Consider the following 22,256-nt stretch of genomic DNA (forward strand, 5'->3'; position numbering starts at 1 on the left):
CTACATGTGTTTAGTGCAGTAGAGGAACTGAGTTTTAAATTTTATTTAATTTTAGTTAGTTTAAATTTTAAACCTGAAGCACTGTAAAGTATTTCCTCTAAACTTTATTATTTTGGTAGGATTATATTCCACTTATTTCACTTTAACCAATGAAAATTTAGTGTCTGAACTGAGATGTGCTGTAAGGGAAAATATACGCCATTTTTTGAAGGCTTAGTACAGCAATAAAAATAATGTAAAATAGCTCATTAATATTTTTATATTGATTACATGTTTAAATGATAATATTTTGGATATATTGGGTCAAATAAAATGTATTATGAGACTAAGTTTATTTTTTTAACTTTTTTAAATGTGGCTACTAGGAAAATTTAAATTACTTGTGTATCTTCCATTATGTTTTTATTGGACACTGCTGCTCTAGATGATACGCTTAACAGAAGATTCCTGGTTGCCTTTCTTCTCAAACCAGAATTTATTTCTCTCTCAAATGATCAGAAACCATAGTAAAACAAGTATTCTAGCAGAGTCAATTTTATTCAAGATTTGGGGGAAAAAGTTAAAAATTTAAATTATAACTTGAGAGTTTTTATTATCAAAGATATATTGTAGAGTAAGAAGAGAAACTGAAATTTAAAGATAAAACATGGGCACACAATCATTTATCAGATTTGTTTTTACCCAACAGGAACCGCATCCCGGAGGCAATGGCCCCAAGAATAGGTAATGAAAAGACCACTGGCCTGGGCATGAGGAAACTTGGGTTCTGGCTCCAGCTCTTCTGCTAACCACCTGAGAAGCCTCTGGCTACCTCTCCTTGAAGTTTCTGGAGAGTTTGGGAGAGGTCTTGTTTTAGGCTTCTCTGATGTTGGGAGCTCTCTTTCCTCCATAGAATGGTCTTCTTGCAGCTCCCACTCACTCTTTGAGATCCACCTAACATGACATCTTTTCTTGGATGCTGTTCTCAGTTTCCCAAGGAAAAACTGGTCATTTCCTCTTCTGAGATCGCGTAAGCTTCATCACATAATGATTATAGCATTATTAAATTGAACTGAGGATGTTCATGGGACAATCTTCTTTATTACAGAATGAGACCTCACTGTGCAGATACTGTATGTGAGATGTTCGTCTTGACAACTACAGTGCCTAACACAGTACTGGCACATAGTAGGTTGTTGAGTTGCAGGGTGTCTTTTGGTAGAGAATGAAGCCAAGACTGAGCCTAGAGTAGGGCAGGGCACAGGGAAGAAGGTCAAGAAGCCACGTGATGCCAGGGCAACAGGGTGACTAGGCAGTGACCACCAGCTTGAAAACACTCATACCTGAAGAAAGCCTCCAACAAGGATGGAGGATGGCCAAACTTTGTCGACTTGGTAACTTTCCCCGTGAGCCTTTCCTGCCCAGAGGGTCAGGGGACAACTGTTTCCTGGCCTAGTCACCTAGAAGTACATGAGTAGAAGTTCACAATGAATCTTTATTATGTCTTCCTCCACCTTCGTCTTCCCTAAATCTGCCATCACATGGGTTTACCTATAACAGTTGCATCACTAAAACTCCTTAGGATAATATGGGATGTGTTATAAGCAATGAAACAGTCAATCAACTAATGAGAAGTGAGTATCTCTAAGAACATCCTGAAAAATTGCCCACTACGATGTCTCTATTATTAGCCCTGGCTTAAACAGAGGGAGAAGAGAGGAAGTGCAGGTATCCATATGAGGTCTCCAGATACCAGCCTTCTTCTGGATTTCCAGTGGTCAGGTGGTTAGTAAAGTAATTTTCAGATATACCAATTTCTATGACCAGATGTCTCACAGCTGAGTTTATGAGTGGTTTTGCATTTAGGAGTTACCTTCATTTGTAGAAAACAACAGTTTCTACTCCCAACCCACATTATCGTGGAATTTCACTGTTTAGCATTCATAGTTCAAATTTCATAAACAGATCTGAGAAATTCCCAGGATGGCCGGGCATTTTCTACTTCAAGAAGCCATGACTTTAAAAGTTAGACTTGGCTGGTCTGGAGTGGAGTGGGGTTCATTAAGGAATAATAAAAGTATGACTCCTTTGTATTAATCGAGTGCTGCTTTCTTCCTCCTCGTCTTCACATTCAAGAAATAAAAATTAGGAAGACCTTAGGGAAACAAAGCAGTCACTAGAAGCTTAACCAGCTTGCTTTCTATAAACATTCAGGCCCTACCCTGATTGAATTGAGGTGACTGAGTCATGTCAAGTTGCAGTTGGTGGTCTGAGTACTTGAGTAGTTCTAGAAATTAGATTCAACATTTTGTCTTTGGTGTATAAAAATGGGTATTTTTTAATCCCAAGAGAGCATGGCTATAGTCCTAACTAAAGGTACAAATAAATCCACAATAATTTTTATTTCCGTTTCTCTCTATGACTTTAGTCTTTTCCTTAGTCTTTTTATCAATAAAAACCTGATTCAGGAAATAGTACCAATAATATGTTTATGGACGACATACTTCTGCTGGATTTTTATTGATATCTACTGGCTCATACTCTTTAGGCAAAACGTAAAGATTGCTGGCCTTAATATTGATGCTGATTAGTTGTAAAGAGTATGGGTGTTATTAACAAGCCTGTTTCACAACCACCATTTCTCTGTGTGGAACATGTGAAGATTATTTTCCAAACTGTGATGTAGTCACTTCTCGTCCAGAATATCCTGTTTGTGGGTTGTTCCTTAGACCTGATCTAGAAGCAGGCTGTCATGGATCATGGCAAGCTGCCAGTTGGCTCAACTGGCTATTCAGTTGTTCCCATGGCTATCAGTCTACATGTGAGCCATTTTGCTTGAACTGGTGAATCTTGCCTTAAAACCAGAATCAATTCTTCTACCTAAAGGATTCTACCTTTCAGCTCATCACCCAAAAGCTCTTAGAATACCCTCTTTTCTTCCTTATTCCATGTGTGTCCAGTCTGGTGGGTAGCCAGGCACTATTTAGCCTTTTGTTTCTAGAGAGATTCATGATATAGGGCCCAAAGTGGAAATTGCTTCCGTTCTGTCTTTGGAAAAACCTTACACAAGTTGAAGGGATTATACTAGATGTACTAGAAGAGAGAAATCAGAGTATCTGGGAAGCAGAGAGGGTGAGGGGGATTTGATCAAGACTGGGGTCAATCAATCCATGTACATCTCTTGGTGGTAGCTGCCTAGGGACAGCTGCAAGGTGCATGAGGGTAGCTTGAATGCTAGACACTGGGCTTTCTATCCTCACCAGGCTCTCCTCAGCCCCCAGCATGAGACAGAGACACCTGGGCTGCTGGACCATAGGGATTGTGTTCACTGAAATAGTGGGTCTCTCAACAGGGGACCAAAGACTGGGGAGACACCCCTGATGTTTGGGAGCTGCATAATACCCTAGAACCTTTGCTCTGTTTTGATGAATGACAGCCCCAACACAGACTAAAAGTAGAACAGCTAGATCAGGGATTTGATTTAACTTTAACTTGTTAAGAAACAAAAACTTGAACACTCTGCACACCTGAGTTTGTGATTCACATGGCCTTTTCATTTAATAGCTATGTGACCTTGGGAAAGTTATTGAGACTTTCTGGGTTTGGTATGCTATTTCTTAAAAGGAAGTTAGACTAAACACTAGGGACCTTGTCAACACTGAGTTCTCTGACTTCATTATTCTTTCTGTATTTCACTTCCATTAAATGGCAGAGAATTAAGCCTGGAAATGGTGCATGACAAAATGGGTAGGTTCTGCTACGTAGCATGCATGGAGATTAACATATAGGTTCCTGTGTAGTCTTTCAGTTCCAGCTCTTCACTTGTAGAGTTTATTCTACTCCTTCTTGACTAACTAAATGACACAGCACATAGGGTGTCCAGGTTGGGGTAGAGTACAAAAGAATATAAACACACGTTTGCCCTAAAGGAATAGGAAAGATACATGAAATAGATAGAAGAAAAATAGGAGAAGCCTGGATAAATTCCTTGACTCTGCAACTCAAGTCTTCTCAGTGCTGCAAGCCAACACTTGGTGAAAAGTCAGGCCACACGTTTAGGTTACGTCCTGTGTATTAGAAGAAACACAAGTGCCAAGATGATAAGTGACTTCAATTAAACCTCCATCTAACTCTTTTGCATTGTAAGGAGGGTATAGAATAGAGGGGTAAGTATTACATTTCTGTTAAGTAGTACTTTTGCCATTTGAAATGCTCCTGTTCCCACAGACAATCACCTGAATGTAGAAAGTTAGGGGTAGACATCGATGATGTCCTCGATCTTCCTCAAGTTGATATCAATGGCTTTAAAGGATATATACAGGTGCCCATGTCATTGAAAGTTAATCTGTATGCTTAGTATATTTGGATGTAACAAAAGCTTTAGTCTAAATGAAGTAAAAGAGACTAAAGTTTGATGTATGCTGATGGGCACTGGATTTGGAAATCTGGCAATTCCTATTAAATCCAGAGGATTCTTCTTCCCAAGTTGCTATGACCACAAGTACTTGTCTATGTCAACAAACTTTTCATAGAGGGCCGGAGAGACTATATACTCTCTGTTGCAACTATTCATCTCTGCCATTATAAAATAGAAACAGTCACAGACAATACACAAAAGAATGAGTGTGGCTGTGTTCCAACAAAACTTTATTTATGGACACTGAAATTTGAATTTCATATAATTTCACGTCACAAAATATTATTGTTATTTTTATTTTTTCAGCTGTAAAAACTATTTGTAATTTGAGGACAGTATGAAAACAGGGTCAGCTGGGTTAGTTTGATGACCCCTGATGTAGACAGTCTCTGGTTTTAGCTGTGAACAGTATGAGGTAGTGCAAAGAGCTCTTCAGTAGGACTCCACAGAACTGCTGTCTAGCCTTAACTTCTCAAACTACTGACTACATGAACATTGGCAGGTCATTAAAAAATCCCTAGGCTTCATGTGTCTCATCTTATGGTATTCGTGTAGATGAAGGGAAGGCGGTAGATGATCGACATATTCTGAAATTCTATGAGTTTCAACTTTGTTCAATCATCCCAGGTGTTACCTTGCTAGCAAGTATTATACTTAGGTAAAATGATGGGCATATCTTCTTGAATTGATATGCTTGCTGCCTTTGTTGAGCCTACGGGGCCAAATTCTACACTTGCAGAAACATCCCTGCTAGTCAAAATCTGCTACGCTGTAATTTCTATCACAGCCAAGAGAAGGGCAATTACCTTGTCAGAACTCTAACAGGTATCAAGAAATTGCCAAGACTTTCAGAAACCAAGATACACTTTTGTTTTCCTACTCCCAAACAATTCCTCTGAGAGCCCCTCTTCCCTTACAAATACTCTTAAAGGAAAATAAAGAGGCTTGAGAGAAATGTAATGTTATCTCATTAAATCAGAATTTACAATAATTTGGTCTGAGAGGAACTGGCACGCTTATGAAGAAAGGTTTTTCTGTGTGAATTAACAAGGTAAAACTAATTGGGATGGGGATGTTTACAGCCTAATGGAATCCACTGCTTTAAAGCATGTTTATAGCATATATTTGCATAAAAATGTGTTAATTAAACTTGCTTTTTTTATTTAAGAAAGCAAGATCTCTACTTGGTAGCAATTTCCGAGAAACTGCTCATACCTAGAGGAAGCTGAAGGTCATAAGCTGATGTTTATTTGAAATATGCTTTAATTTAGATGTTTTGCAAATTCAGGCTAGCCCCTTTTTCAATAGCTCAGGTTAACAAGACTGCACATTTCTTGGATCTAGCTACAAATATGAGAGAGATACACAAGAAGAGCCTTGATAATTTGAATTATGATAGCAGAGAACTTGTCAGTAAGATAAAGAGAGAGACAAACTAATGATTAAGGACAATGTTCTCAAACTGAGAAATAGAAATTTCAGCAAATTTGTACATTACAACTAACATGAAAATCACATCTGAAACTTGAGAATGGAAAAGGATTTCCTATTATATCCAGTTGCCTTGATTCCTAAGTCAACCTGTCCTTTCTGATGTCTTTAAGATGAAGATATTTGAAGGATACATCTGGAAATTGCAATTATTCTTTGAATGAATGTTCTCACCTAGACTGTTTATTCAGTAAGCATGCTATTTAGCTTTCCCTGATGAGATGAACCAAGCACAAGGTTTTCCTTCTCAAAGGAAGGAAAGTCTCCAAGTAGAGATGAGCTTTCATTGGCACAGAATTAGTCTTGTGTTGTTCCATGAGTTTGTTTTCTTAGAAGTGATCTTCTGACTACAAGTGCTAGATGAAACTATGGAAGCACAAAGGGCTTCTAGAGTCTATGCATTCAAATAATATGCTGTTCCTACATGTCCGCTCTTAACCATTCAGTACTCAGGGAAAGAAAGACAAAGAAGCTACACACCATTACAGAATAAAAGCAGGGGAGGAGGAAGAAAGGAAACAAAAGCTTCTATCTAGCATGCCTGAGTATAAACCTCCCCGAATTTGGAAATCTGGACTAGGAATTGCATCAGGATACACTCACAGATCAAAATCAACTTGTTTCACTGGTTTTCTGGGGTGTATATCACCTACTTTCCCGTTTTTATTAATAGACTCCATCTCCCAGGTGTATGTGATGTTCACTTCATACCAAGCAAAAGACCATTGCGTTTTAGAAAATTTTTGACTAAGTCAGCCAGGCTAGATCATGTCCAACGGTTCCCAAAGTGTGATCCCCAGAGCAGCAGCATCAACATCACCTGGGAACTCATTAGAAATGCAAAATCCAGGGTCCTATTCCACACCTACTGAATCAGAAACTCTGTAGATGGGGTCAACAACCTGTGTTTTTCCAAGTCCTGCAGATGATTCTGATGTGAGCTCAAGTTTGAGAACCACTGGTTTAAGCCAAAGAATCCACACGGCCTGCAGCAGGGTCCCTCCAATAGAATGGAAAATCTGGTCAGTCTAATTCCGTGGCACTGTCTGGAAGCACCAGAACTATTTTCATAAGACTGTGCCTTCGTTTTAAGCTCCTGTTGACTTTTAAGAAAATAATTAACCCAAGAAATATGAGATCATTGTGAAAAATTTAGAAAATACTATAAAATAAAATATAACAACCTTTATCGATGCAGATATTCATGTAAAAAATATTTTTAAAAATGGACTCATGATATACAAACTGTTCTATAACTGGTTTTATTCTCGACAATGCATTTTCCATTTTACAGAGGAGAAAATTGAGGACTAGGAAGGCACATAGCTTATCTCAGCCTCTAGCTAGTTGAAAGGAAGAACTAGGATTTGAAGTCACGTAACGTAATCCCAGAGCCTTTGCTCTCAAAGGTGGTGCTGAGTAACTACACTATAATTTCAAATGGCTCAATAATATTATGTTAAACAGATCTACCAAGTATATTTAATCAATTTCTTATTGCTGGAAACTCACTTATTTCTCCAATTTCTACTATTATGAATGACATTGCAGTGATTATCCTTGAACATACATCTTTGAACACTTATTCAAATTTTTTAAGATAAAATTTCTCAAAAAGGGATTGCTGAGTTCAATGGCTTGCTGTTGATACATTTTCAAATTTCCCTCCAATTTACCCTATCAACAATATATAAGGGTGCCCTTTTCTTCACTCCTTTGAAACTACAGGATATTACTTTCTTTAACTTTTGCCAATCAAGTGAAAAATGGTGTATCTGTGTCTTAATCATTCTTTGGTTATCAATGGGGAAGACTATTTTCTACAGGCTCATTGGCCACTTATATTTCTTTTTACTTAATTGCCCATTTGTGTAATGGATCTACCTTTTTATGTAAAATTTTCATTAAAATATAAACTTACATATAGGAAAGGAAACAGATTGTAAGTATAGAGCTCTATGAAGTTCCAAAAGATGTATATAAAGTTTCATAAAACGCATACATACAATTGCATTAAGATGAAAAAACAGAATATAAACAGCACCCAGGAAGTCCCTTTGTGCCACATCCTGGTCACCATCCACTTCCCCACAAAGGTAACGGCTATCGAGTGCATTCTCAACAGTTCTCAACTGCCCCCAAAGGGTTGCAAATTGATTCTTGGAAGGGGGATGTCTTACTGTATTTATGTACAAAGTACAGATGTCCATGTACTCTATAAGCAGATGAACAGTATATCTGTGGATATCACGGGAGAGGGTGATAATGAAAAAAAGGTCGAGAAACATCACACTATCCTGACTGTGCAGTTTTGCACGTTTTGAACTTTGTCAAAATCTTGGCCCACTTCTCAAATTCGGGTGTTCTTTTTCCTTTTGATTTGTGAGAGTCTTTACATGTTAAGAATATTAATATTTTGTCTTGCATGTTGAGAATAACATTTTCTAATTTTATACTTTTATTTTTAACTGTGTTGACATTGTTTGTGTGGACAGAAGTTTAAACATTTTAGTTTGTTGGATCTTTTCCCTTAAGGTTTCTGGGAGTGCTTTCTCTGGTTCCCCGGAGCAGGAGGACACAGTAGACTGCTGTCTGACTCAGGCTTGAGAAAGCTGAAGGGCAAACAGTTGTGGCTAGGGGTTGGGTTGGGAGCAAGCTGCCTCTCCTCTAACAGGAGGAGCGCCTGTTTTCCATGGACCAGAGTGGCTTGTGTTGCATGGAGTCAGCCTGGAGGTCATTTAAAATGGATCCCTCCCCCATAAGAGGCCCTTCTGTCCGGGGAGGTGAGTTCCACTGGAAAAGATTGGAGGTGATTATGGATTATAGAACTGAGAGGTCATCATAAGTGACAAGCTAGAGAAGAGGCCACTAAGGTCTGAATGTTTGTGTTGCCTCAAAATTCATATGCTGAAAACCCAATTCCCCACGGGATGATATTAGGAGGTGGGGCTTTGGGAGGTGATTAGGTCATGAGGACAGAGCCCTCGTGAATAGGATTAGTGCCCTTATGAAAGAGGCCCCAGAGAGCTGGCCTGTCCCTTCTACCATATGAAGATACAGCAGAGAAGTTTGCAACATGGATGGGGGCCCTCATCCAACCATGTTGGCACCCTGATCTCAGTCTTTCAGCCTCTAAAACTGTGAGAAATAAACTTCTGTGGTTTATAAGCCACTCAGTCTGTGGTATTTTGTTCTAGCAGTCCAAACAGACTAAGACGGAGGCATTGCTCACGTCAGAGGAGCTACAGTCTGACATTCCTGGGAGGGCCCTTACCAAGGAACTCACACAAGTGCATTTTCTATTTGAATTGTCCCAGTAGTTTTATTCTGTTCTTTTGCTCATTCATTCATCGATTCAGTCATTCATTCAGTTTCAATTTTATTTATGTAGTTATTTCTGGTGGTAGCTATTCTTATTTTTTACATTTCAATCTCAAATGCCTTGATACACCTAAGTGTAACTTACCTAGATGTAATGTATGAGATAGGAATCTGACATTACCTTATATGAGAGCTACCCATCACAGCACTAGTGATGATGTGATTTGAAATATTGTTATTATATACAAATGAGTGTGACAAGTTGTGTCTGTCTCTAGACTTTTGATTTAGACCCACCCATCCCTCACCCTGTCCATTAATGTCATTAGGATTGTGTTCAATTTATACATTCATTTGGGGAAGTGTTGATAGAACTACGATACTGAGTCATTCCCTTCTAGAATATGGTATTTCTCTCTGTTTTTTTCAAGTCTTCTTTTAAGTCTTTTATAAAAGTTTTATAGTTTTCTTCAAATAGGTTCTACACATTTTTAAAATGTGTATTCCCTGTGTTTGCTATTTTTGCTCATATTTATTAATATTTTCCCCAGTATATCCTCTTATCTGTTTGTTGATTATTGACTTTACTATATGAATTTTAAAAATTGGTGTTTATTGAATTCTTTATTAAGCGTTTATTTTTCCTGATACTGTTTGATTATTTAAATATGTGAAATGGAAAAAAGTGGGCTAAACTCTGCCCCTCCCACTCAGTTGCCCCTCATCTTTATCGTGGCCCCAAAAACAGCCCCTTCAGAGGTCCCCTTTTCTCCTCACAAATCATAGCTTGAAAACCAGAGAAGTGAACAATCGGATTATCTGCAAATAATGGTTAGTGTGTCTCTTCTTTTATTGTACTTTTACTTCTTATTCTGTCACGAGGTCGTCATTCAATAAATATTTATTGACTTAAAGAATGAACAATGAATGATTAACTATGTTGTGTAGAACTTCCAAAGGTTATTAAAAATGCTGGTAAAAACACATCTTGATCTTTTTCCTGACTTTAAAGTGAAAGCTTCTAGCGTTCCATCACAAAGTGTAGTATAGTCTCTTTGAAGTAGATATTTTTTATTCCATTCAGGAATCTCTTATTTTTATTCTATTACAAGTTTTATAGGAATGAATACTGAATTTTATAAATGCTTTAGCAACATCTATCAAGATAATCATATGCTTTCTTCTTGAATCTTTCAGCTCTATAAATTGTCTTATTGTTGAACTAACTATCCTTACAGTCCCTGAATAGAAGTACTGGATCATGGTATCCTGTTATTTGAATACACTGTTGGATTTGCAAGCCAATTTTTTATATAATTTTTTTCTAAGTATCATTGCCTTATAATTTTCCTTTTATTAAGCTCGTTTGTAAAATTTCAGGATCAGGGTTATGCTAGCTCAGCGGTTGTCAACTCTGGCTGCTCATTAGAATCACCTCTAGTGACTTATTAAAATACAGACGCCTCAGCCCAATAGAAATTACTCTTCTCTACCTCATAAGTTTCTGTTTTTATGTTTAATAATTCAATATCTTTGCTTTCCTTTTATTTCTTACTGCATTGGCTGTTTAGTGTACCAGCTTCAATCTCTCTTCTTTCGTAAAGTAAGACTATATTTTTCCTCCACGTGCACAACTAGCTGGATCCTATGGTGTTCCTATAATTGTTAATTTCTATGTCTGATATAACTATAATTTCATTTTCTTTTTGATTCAAGAGTCACTTAGGAGAGGGCTTTAAAACCAAGTGATTTTTTAAAAAAGGATTTATTTCTAATTTTGTTATTAATTCTTAGTTTTGTTTCCCTGTGATTCAAGAATGTGACCTCTGTAGATTCCACTTTTTGAAATTTAATGAGTGCTTTTTTTGGTGGCATAATACATGGGTAATTTTTGTGAAAATTTAGTAACTATTTAAAAAGATGAAGTATACAAGCAATATGTTTTGAGGTTCAGCATTCAATATATAAACATTAAGTTAAACTCAATAATGACATTATTCATGTCCTCTATGTCTTTGTTTATTATTTTGCCTTCTTTGTTTTTCAGGGTCTCCTATCACTGTTTCCTATGGTCTCCTATGACTACTACACTTTTTGTTTTTCTTGATTTTGTTTCTAATCAGCCTGTGGAATATTAAATTGACCCACGTGATTTTAAATGCTCCCATAATTCATTATCCTACTAATTTCCAGTTGTACAGAAAAATAAACAGCCATATATGTCTCTGCTGTGCGACTTGATGCATGGGGTACAGGACTTCGGTCTTCCTCATTCTGGGCTCCCACATAATTTTCATAAGATGAGTCTTTCATGGGCTCCCACATAATTTTCAGAAGATGAGTCTCTTATTGCATTTAACGCTTAATAACTTAAATTTAACTGCTGCTTCCCTTTTGGTTCACATTTGTGCCACATATTTATGTAGTTTGTTCATTCATTTGTAAAGTTTCAGCTTATTCTCTCCTTGAAGCTTAATTCACATGAAAGAAGAACGAGCAAGTACACGTTGACTTTGCCTCAGGGTTCGCTGCACTACGTCTTCCATGACTAAAGCAAGAGATTCAAATAAACATCTTCCACGTTCAGAAAAATTGAATAGTTCTTTCAGATAAAGAAATTCAAAGATCAAATGTGAAAATATCTTGCATGATGAAGATATTACTGATTATTGTTTGATGTTAATACTAAGACATTATGAACAATTTTTACACAATTTTCAATCCCAGTGCTGAAAATACAAAAATCCATGTAGTTTTGAAATCTGTTTGCAAACAGTAATCCTAGAAACTTTCTAGCTAAAAATCTGGAGGCAAGCCACCTTAAAAAAAGAATATTGAGTTCCAGTCTCTTCAACTTTTGATAAGTTCTTCAGTCTAGAGTTCACTAATTCACAACGTAATTCACACACAGCAAAATTCAAAAGTTTGTAATCTTTCACAGCACATTAACAAAGTCACTAGGGAAAAGTAGCCTGTAATTACCAAAGATGTCACATATGGCACACAATTTGAAGGAGACAGCCTAGATCAGGGAGCATTCTAACAAAAAACAAGTATAGAAGATAGGAATTTAAGATATCAGACATTTTAAATGCTTGATTATGTCTTCAAATTGCCATTTCACTCTGCTTCATATTTAGGGTCTAAAAAATACTCCCACCGCCTCAGCCTGTGGAGTGTTAAGTGGACCCATAGGAGACTCAAAGCCTTCCTTAATTCTGTATTCCACTATGTTTTAGTTGTACATGAAAATAAACGGCAGCACGTCATTTCACATCTTAAAGACAGCATTTGCAATTCTGTACATATCTGTCTGGAAATGGGTCACTTCCAGCTGTATTTGGGGCTTATTTGAACATTTGCAGGTGCAGACTTGGCAAACCGCTCTACTCTTGGGCTTACTCTTTGCTGTTCCTTCGCTGACTCAGCCGCCCATGGAGGGTATTTGGTGGTGGTTTACAACAGGCAGGCAGGAACCAGGTGCCTGGCTGGCACCTATCTTTCTACTGTGCACTCTTTGAAACAATTTTAACTTAGTTGTCTCCATTTTTTTATCACAGTACATAGTTGAGTTTAGGTTTTTGGCCAAATAACCCTTTTCTTTCAGTAGGCAAATAAGTCCTAGTTAAATATTTTTGTTCAAAATAATATGTGTCATCTTCTATCCTTTTACTATGTTTTCAATACTTCCACTTGATTCTTTTTGTTTAATTTTCCTATTTTGTAATATGATTTCTGTGTTCTTTTGCCCCCAGAAAATTGGAAATTATCTTTTTTTTTTTTTTAAAGATTGGCACCTGAGCTAACAACTGTTGTCAATCTTCTTCTTTTTTTTTTCTTCTTCTTCTCCCCATAGCGCCCCCAGTATATAGTTGTATATTCTAGTTGTGAGTGCTTCTGGTTGTGCTGTGTGGGACACCGCCTCAGCATGGCCTGATGAGCGGTGCCATGTCCACGCCCAGGATCCGAACTGGTGAAACCCCGGGCTGCCAAAGCAGAGAGCAGGAACTTAACCACCTGGCCACGGGGCCGGCCCCAGAAACTATCTTTAAAAAGCTGTGGGAAGTACTTTTAAGTGATTAAACATTCTTAAACATTTTACTTTTGGTTCCTCAAGAAGCTATTTTGGTTACTAAAAATTGTTAAGCTTCTATATTCCCAAATTTTCGCTGTTAATCCACTGACATTGGTAAACACTTTCTTAAGACTATGTAGCGTTTGTTTTCCAAAAGTTACTTGTATTTCTTGAAATAAAAGGCATTCAAAATTATGATACTAATTCTTGCATGCTATGCTAAGGTTACTATTTATGCTGCAGAATACTTTCAAGTGAACTCTGTCTATTTATTTATCGACTGCTTATATCCTTGTTTCAGTCCTTCTATTTGCCTACAATAGAAGTGGGTGGCTTCTATTTTGCTCTCTCACTGTTTACTTGAAACCTCTTAAAATCTTCTTCCTAGGGCTTGAGCTGAAGAGCTAATGAAACAGATAAATATTAAAGGTCCAGCGATTCCAAAGGATGAGTAGGTGGAAGAGGAATTTAGGCTTCAGGCAGTCCAAACTGGGATTTTCATCTCTGTCTAATTTCTCTGGGTTTTCTGAGCCTGCAGAGTCAGAGCCCCATATTCCATTTCTAGCTTCCACTGGAGGCAAACCATTGCCTATGCCAAGCTGCTTCCCTCCAGCTTCTGCTGTCTGTGATTGGGGAGTGTTCTGTCTCAGCAAGTTGGGGAGTCAGGAAGGTATTTTCTGTCTGGTTCATTAATAATCATGGTGTTGGGGGTCACCAGCACTAGAGGAAACATCCTCAAAGGTTATTGACTCCATATCTCTTATGACTAGGGAATATTCTTCCAGTCTCTGCTTCCCCTCAAAATGGGGCATCGTAGGCAACCCCGTTCTTCTAGTTGGAATAGAATCTTCTTTTCATATTCTGTTTATATTTCCAGCCCTCATGCCTCAAGGTGAAGATAATAAGATGACTTTCTTAAGAAATCTGGGCAACCAGTTATAAACTCCAGAGCTTTCGCTAAGTATTTAATGAATATGTGGATAAAAAAGTTACTATGTTCAATTTGAATTGGTATGAATACAGGTCTGAATACAGTCATGTGTCATTTAGTGATGGGGGTACATTCTGAGAAATGCGTCATTAGGTGATTTTATCGTTGTGTGAACATTATGGAGTGTACTTACATAAACCAAGATGGTACAGCCTACTCCACACCTACACTATATGGTACTAATCTTACGGGACCACTGTCCTATATGCAGTTTGTTGTTGACCAAAACATTGTTATGCCATGCATGACTGTAATAACCTTTTGCCAACTGGTTATCTAAGAGGGGCAAGTGACTCATTTTTCATTAATAGTAAATCCCTTTTCAGCAGATTTACTTCTGATTCTTAGACAGGCCTGAAACGAACTTGGTGAACCCTGCATATAATATCCTGGACAGGAAACTGCTGTAGTAGAGAAAGCTGTGCTGGACTGGGAGGTAAGACGGTTAACAAGCCACTGGGGGCACGTCAATTATCATGATCCTTAGTGTTCTCCTCTATAAGATGGGACTAACACCACCTGCACTGCCCACTACAGTGCAGAACTTTTGTGAGTAATAAATGAGATGACATGTAAAAAACAATGTGTCAGGATCAGCAAAGCTCCCTAGTGGAGAAGCTTGCATCACCCCTCCTCCCCGAAGTAGAGGGGAGCAGAAGTTTCCTTCTCACAGATTTCACTCCTCTGTATAGGAGAAAAATATTTCAGCTACAAGAGAGAGAAACAGGCAGTCTGTTCCACCTTATCCATTCATTCACTCATTCATCATTCCTTCAACACAACAGTCCACAAGGCCAATTCCACCCTTCATGAAGCTTGCATTTTAGTAAGAAAGATGGCCAATATACACATACAGAAGCAAGATCAGTGATGGACATCATTAAGAAAAGTGGGAGAGAGAGCCAAATGCTAATGAGAAGTTGTTGGTCACTGTGTATAAAGTTTCAGTTATGCAAGATGTACAAGTTCTAGAGATCTGCCGTACAACATAGTCCTATAGTTAACAATACTGTACTGTGTGCTTAAAATATTTGTTAAAAGAGTAGATCTCATGCTAAGTGTTCTTACCATGAAAAAGGGGGTACATAAAAAACTTTCTGAGGTGATGGATACATTTATCACCTTGATTACGGTGATGGTTTCATGGGTTTCTGCATATGTCTGAACTCAGCAAATTGTATACGTTAAATAAGTATAGTATTTTTGGATATCAATTATACCTCAATGAAGCTGTTAAGAAAAAAAGGAAAAGTGGGAGAAAGGACCCAGGAAAGGACCTGATGGTGGAGGCACATTAATTGTGATTTTAGGTAATATGGTCAGGAAAGATCCATTTTTATTTATTCTGAAGAATTAAAACATGCAATTAATAAACAGCCTGGCAGCAGCATAATGCTTACAATTTCCAAAAAGAATTCCATATACCTTTTTCTTTTTGCATTTTTGTGACAGCTTTTTGAGGCACAAAGTCTAGATATGCTCTGGATTTGAGAGGTAGACACAAGGCATCTAAGACCCAACTGGACAAAATTTCCAAATAATGAACATACATACCCATTTCATGTCTGGTGCTGGCCACACCTACGCCATATGCCTCTAAAACTTCCTTTACTGTCCTCATAGATTCATCATAACTGGCTGCCATGCCAAGGAAGTTATAGGAGCCCATGTTGATGACATCTTTGATGATTCTTCCAGTATACCTGCAGCGAGAAGGGCAGGTGAGCACAGAGAGCTTTCACATTTAATATTGTCCTGGTGCCCCATAAAAGACTTTCACAAAGAGATCTCAGGTCTAGCCCAAATAGTATATTTTCTTTTGACTTGCACCGTTGTTACTCCAAAACAGTTTGCCCTTAGAGGAATGTAACCCCGTGATGAAGCTGAGAAGGGCATTTGGAAAACAAATCCTGAGCCATGGAGCGTTACTTAGCCCTAATTTTCCTTGGGTGCTTGCTTTCATGATACCTGTGCCCTGGTTTAAATTTGAACAAGACCTTTCTAAATGAGAAAGAGCTGTGGTCATCACTATCTGCTTCTGCAAAAGGTAGGAGGGTATAATTTGTCAATAAACCTGAAAAAGGCTCTTCTTGGCTGGCTCTGTGTATCCTGCACCTTCTGACACAGGTCTTGCTTTAATTGCAATATAAACAAGCCACCCTTGGCGACTTAATTACTGTGACTTCCCCCACTGGCATCATGAGAGCTTGCAAAGGCCTGAATGGTGGAAGCCCAGCTATTTGCATGCTTTGGTTTTTTCAGATCTGTAACCTGGTGCCCACGCTAAGACTTCCTTGAAATGATTTTCTTTCAACCAAGCCCCTCCAGGTGGCTGCCTCACCTAAACGTCCAGTTGTAGTCATCTGACACCCTCTCCAGCATGTCGAACAGAGACCCTGGTGCACTGCAGATGGGCCGGTTCCAGTTGTCTCTGATTCTCATGTAAAGATTCCGTGTGTAAAAATTCTCAAAGTTTTGATACAGTGGCACAAAATCCTGTAATAACAGAGGCAGAAGGTTACCTTTGGTCTCTCCCTTTTAGTATTTCACTTGCAATCAAAGTCTAGGAGAAGACCTGGAAAAGCCATCAACTATTCCATCTGTAAATAGTTTTTGAGCAAGGGTCTGTGGGTAAGGGGACAGGTGGAGTCCACAAATAACTCTGCGAGGCCTCCATCCTTAAAGAAGGTACAGTTTAGTGGGGGAAGCAAAAACTGTGAAAATAAAGGTAACAAAGACGACACTATAACACAAGTCCCAAAATGAGTAGCAGAGACGGTGAATTCCTGAGGAAATCCATCTGAAGGGTAACAATAGATGTTTATGTCCAAAGCAGTTTAGTCAGAAAAAATTGGTTGAATGATAATTTAGCCTTAACTTTTTTGAACTTGACTACCCTCACTCATTGTGTTTTTAGAAATGTGGATGAACTTGAACTGTTGGGCCTGTTGGCAGGTGGCTGGCTGTCATATAGCGGAGGGCCCAGAAACCAAGTTGATGAGTTTGTGGAGGTAACTGGCTTCTCTTGCAGTTGAAGTAACAGTACTATTCTGCTGCATAACATGTAATCCAAGCCTGAGGAATTTGCAATTAAGCTGAGGCTCAAAGCAAGACATGTATGACTGTGTCCTCTAACTCCTGATAGTTAGTATAAGGCAGAAAGTGCAAAACCTTGGCCTAAATCAAGTATTTTGGGTGTTTGTAAGATCAGAGCTAGAAGGAGAGTCACACCTTCTGGAGGAATCAAGGTGGCTGCATGGAGGAGGGGCCTTGGAGATGGGCCATGAGGTGGAATGAGATTGCCATGGGCAGGGATGCCTGGAGAAGGCACTCAGGGTGAATGGGTCTACATGTGGAAATATAGTGTGTATTTGAGAAGAACGAGTAAGAATATCACTCTGCTCAGAACCTATAATGGCTCCCATCTCACTCAGAGTCAAAGCCAAGGTCCTTATTGGTCTGGCTCCCTCTCAGATTCTACCCCTACCTACTATTCCCCGTGGTGTGGAGGAGGCTACAATGTCAGCTGGGCACAGAGTAGGAGGCTTAAGTGTCCACATGAGGAACTCACACATTACCTGGAGGCAACGGGGAGTCATTGAATAATTACAAGCGGACTTTCTCATTCTCTCTCACACCCTCTTTGAGTTCTTTGCTCTCCTTCCCCTTATGAAATGGAGTTGATTTCCTGCAGGAATAAGGAGGACCATGGGGAAAGGCTGTGTGGAAGACCTTCTTGTGCTACTGGCTTGGCTCACTCATCTCCTGACCTGGTCCGTTCCAGAGGAAATTATACAAAATCTGTAGGTTTTGATGGCTGGTGGCTGCATCCAAGCCACAGTCTTTTCTGTCACTTCACCCTTTGGTTTTCAGTGACAATGGTATCATTCCTGTGGGAGAATTGTGATTATCCGTAAGAAAGAATGTTCATAACCACCTACTGGGGACTATCCATTGCATAAGAATTTGAAAGATGGTTGAGGAACTCCACTGTTTACATTTGTAAGTTGAAAATCTCATATCAAATGCATTGGCTCTCAAATAGCTAAATATCTTGATTTTATTAGGTGATTTAAATAGGTTTTATTATGATTACATCTACAAGATTGTGATAATCAATTATACCCTTTTATGTTCTAATAGGCAAATGGACATATTTTTGAGAGAAAAGGAGATTGTATAATTCCAGGAAAATCTTTTCCAAACTATTTCCTCTTTGATTTAATAAGATGTTTTTTCAGACTGTTTACCAATTTTTGGATTACTCTGTCTCCCCAAACGTTGTTTATATCTTTATATTTCTTTAAATTTTTTTTATTGTGGTATCATTGGTTTATAACATTATACAAATCTCAAGGGTACATCATTATATTTCAATTTCAATTTCACCACCCAAAGACAAATTACAATCCATCTGTGTCCTTATATTTCTAATTGTTATTTCTTATTTGAAATGACATCATATAAATTCATCCTATCAAGAGAGAAGAGAGAAGTAGGTCTGGAAGTAATACTTCTGGACTCTGAATGGAATTATATTTTAGATTTTATGAGAAATATTACTCAAAATAAAGTCAACAGTTGGTTTAGGAGAAAAGTTAACATTTGGCTTAGTAAAATAGTTGGTTTTAGGTAGAAGAACTAAAACATTATGTCAACAAAATTAAAACAAAATTAATTTCAGACATGGAACCACAAGATACACAAGATATCAGGTCAGAGGGGACATAGAAATCATAGAGTTCAAATACCCATTTGACAAGCAAGGAAAATCACACCCAGCAAGGTGAGCGACTTGAACTCTCTGGTCAGCCTCCAGCTTATCCACTATCCCAGTAGTCACTTTAGAGTGACCTCGGGCTGGCATTTGCCCCAGCTTCTCCTAGCTTTCCTCTAAAATGCCGGTGAAGACGAACAGTGACCCACAATATGGAAAACTGAGGGCAACAGATTGCCAGACCATGGAGGAGTGTCCACTCATCATAAGGAACTTGACACTGACTTGAGAAAACAACCTGGGGTTTCCCATCATTGATGCCTCATAAAGATGTGTCATCGTGGGTCCTGAGGGAAGGTGGGAAACTATTCCATCCTGCCCAGACTTTTTGTTTCCTTGCTCAGAGATCCAGAATTTCTACCTATGAGGAAATGGGCAGCTAGCTCTTCCTTGAGATAAATGCTCTGAGGGCAAGATACAGGATTCTAACCTAGTTTTCAGGATCAGTGAAGACTTTCTGCCAGGGAATGATCTTCAAATTCAATAGAATTTTAAAAAAATTAGGCACTTGAAACTTCTCTGCCAAAGGGATGGGCTAATTTTTTAACCTTCCAGAGCCACTTCTTTTGGGTCGTGTGAGTGCTAACCCAGATCTGAAACACATTCTCGGCGGTCTACTTGTTCCTGAGGGGGACAATTGAGCTTGGAAACTTACTTAGAATTCAAGATCTGGTCCAGGGAAGAACTACCTGGCTTTGGAGCATTATCCTCTTTTTCCTTTGCATCATTGAGTCTTCTTGGCTCTGCATAGGTGTACTTTCACCCCACCCTATTCCTTTGAGCGCGAGTGAAGTTTCTTCAGAAGTCTATATCTTCCAAAGGTCAGTGTCCTCTAGTCTCAGGTAAGCCTCCCATAGCATTTTAATTATACCAGAAAATCAAACTGGACTAGATATTGCAAAAACAGGCATTGCAATAGAACATATCTTTATCCATTTGTACATTTAACTTATCACTTAGCCTACTTACTATCTTTATCTTTCTTTCTAACACAAATGGCTGCATGTGAAAGTGAATCTCAGGCTGTGAGTACACAATCATTTTTGGGGGTGGGGTATAGGAGGTTTGAGCAAAATCTTAAAATGCAGTCATAAGAATGGCTTTGTTTCTTCTGCAATTTGACAATCTTTCTTTTTCCATCTTTAAACTTGTAGGGTATTTTTTAGTTTTCCAAATGTTATAGATATTTTTATCCAACTTTTATAGACAAATCAATGGAAAGTCAGAAAATTTGAGCAGATAAATTGGGAATTGTACCCAGTCCTAAAACCAATGCTTTTTCTTCTTAAACCATGCTACAGGCCTTGGTGTTTGTAAGCAAGCAAAGAGAACATATCCATGGCCTATTGTAAAAAATGCTACCAGATTTGGAAGCATGTCTCTTCTTATTTGATTTAGCTACATGCCGACTCAGTAGCAAATAGAATCATGGATTTGTAGAGAAAGAAAAAATCGTTATCAAACACCAGTTATTCGTTTGTGCCTATATTGACACTTCTGTTCTCACCTAATATTTCATTTTATACCCTTATTTCCTTTTGGGAAGCAGCTATTTTTCTTACCTGGGTTGAGCTCAGAATAATAAACTATGTTTGTGTTTTCTTTTTGTTGGAAAGGGTAACTGTGCTATAAACAGTTCTTTGAAGTAAGAGAAACACAAACTGAAGATGGCTAAATTTAATTTTTTTATTAAGAAATTAGAGGAAGGTCAATAAAAGTTGACAGGCACAGTGCTTGTATGTACTCTACCACTCCTCTAAGTCTTGTAAAATGAAGATAAAAGATATTTAAAAAACAAAATAAATTTATAAATGACTAGAAAGATGAGTATCATCAATTAATCATAAATATTGATGGATCACAAAAGATAGAACATAAATAAGATCTGGTAAATGGAGAAATAAGACCATAGAAAGCCATAGCTCTAAATCATTTGTAGAGATGACTGATGTGGATATAAGCTAACTGTAGGGGAGCTTCAAGCAGAGAGTCAAAAACTAGAGGAAGCTGATAGTCAAGGTGATTAACTGGGAAACCAGATCTCTTTGTCCTCCTTTTATTGGGTTAATAAGTAAAAAGCAGTCATATTGTCTATAGGACAAAGCAAGATGGTGGGAAATAGGAACTGAATGGAAGAACAATGACCCAATGTAGAGAGGTGGGGAGAGCACACAGTAAGAACACAAACTACTGGTCCTGGCAACTCATTCCACATCCCTTCTACAATCACTCAAGGTAGATGAATACCTAGGCAAGCAAGGATTCTTAAATACAAAAATAAGCGTAAGACAAAGCATCATCTCTATTTAAGAAAGACTAGCACCATAAGAGGCACCAAATTCAACAAGGAGAAGAATCATCATCTGGTGAAAAGACTTAATGAAACAAATGGGAAAAGAATTTAAAATATACATAAGTAATATCTTTAGAGAGACACAATAGAACAATGCCTTTAAAAAGATAGTTTGAAAGGGTAATGAACATAGCTGAAAAGCAAATTAATAAGCTAAAATAATGAGTTGACTAATTTCCCCAGGACATAATGCAAAAGGACAGAGAAAAGAAAATATCAAGGAAAAGTCAAGAGATATGTAAGACAGAATCAGAAGATCCTATATCTCTCTAATAGGAGTTGCAAGATTGAAAACAGGAGGGTAAGGAGGAGAAGAAGAGGAAGAGGAGGGAAGGGAGGTAAAGAAGAAGAAGGAGGAGGAGGAAGGGAAAATTCCAGAGAGGAAGAAAGGCTGAATCTTAAGATGTAAATGATCTATCACGTACCAAACGGAGCAAATAAGTAAAACTCCACATCAAGATACATCCTGGTTAAATTTTAGATCTCCAAGGATAAAGAGAAAAATCTCCAAAGTATTCAGAGAAGGGGAAAAGATAGTTTACAAACAAGGGAATAAGAATTAGATTTCTTCAGACTTTTCTTAGGTGATAGTGGTGGAAAAGATTATGAGGGAAAATTATTTTGAACTTAAAATCCTGTGTTCAGCCAAGCAAGCAATCAAATGAGAAAGCCAAATAAACACATTCCAATATATATAAGGAATCATGAATTTAACTCCCACAGGCCTTTTCTGTAATAATTGAAAGTGCACCTCAACAAAACAGAAAATAAAATAACTGAGGAGGAAGATGAGAGATGCTAGAAAAATAGTGAGTGAAGAAACTGATGGAATATGGTTTAGCCCAAGTAGTT

At 38.1% G+C, this 22,256-nt stretch overlaps 1 protein-coding gene across 2 annotated transcripts in view; it reads right to left on the reverse strand.

Annotated features, from left to right (window-relative positions):
* SPTLC3 (serine palmitoyltransferase long chain base subunit 3) overlaps positions 1–22,256 on the reverse strand; it is a 145,706-nt gene that overhangs the window by 72,546 nt on the left and 50,904 nt on the right. For both annotated transcript variants that reach the window (XM_014865864.3, XM_014865865.3), the window contains exons 3-4: positions 16,616–16,770; positions 15,829–15,977 (exon numbers count right to left, since the gene is read on the reverse strand). In XM_014865864.3, the coding sequence (XP_014721350.1) occupies positions 15,829–15,977; positions 16,616–16,770 (304 nt within the window). The remainder of the gene's footprint in view (positions 1–15,828; positions 15,978–16,615; positions 16,771–22,256) is intronic.

Source organism: Equus asinus, chromosome 15, assembly GCF_041296235.1.
Source record: "Equus asinus isolate D_3611 breed Donkey chromosome 15, EquAss-T2T_v2, whole genome shotgun sequence".
NCBI classification, from domain to species: Eukaryota; Metazoa; Chordata; class Mammalia; order Perissodactyla; family Equidae; genus Equus; species Equus asinus.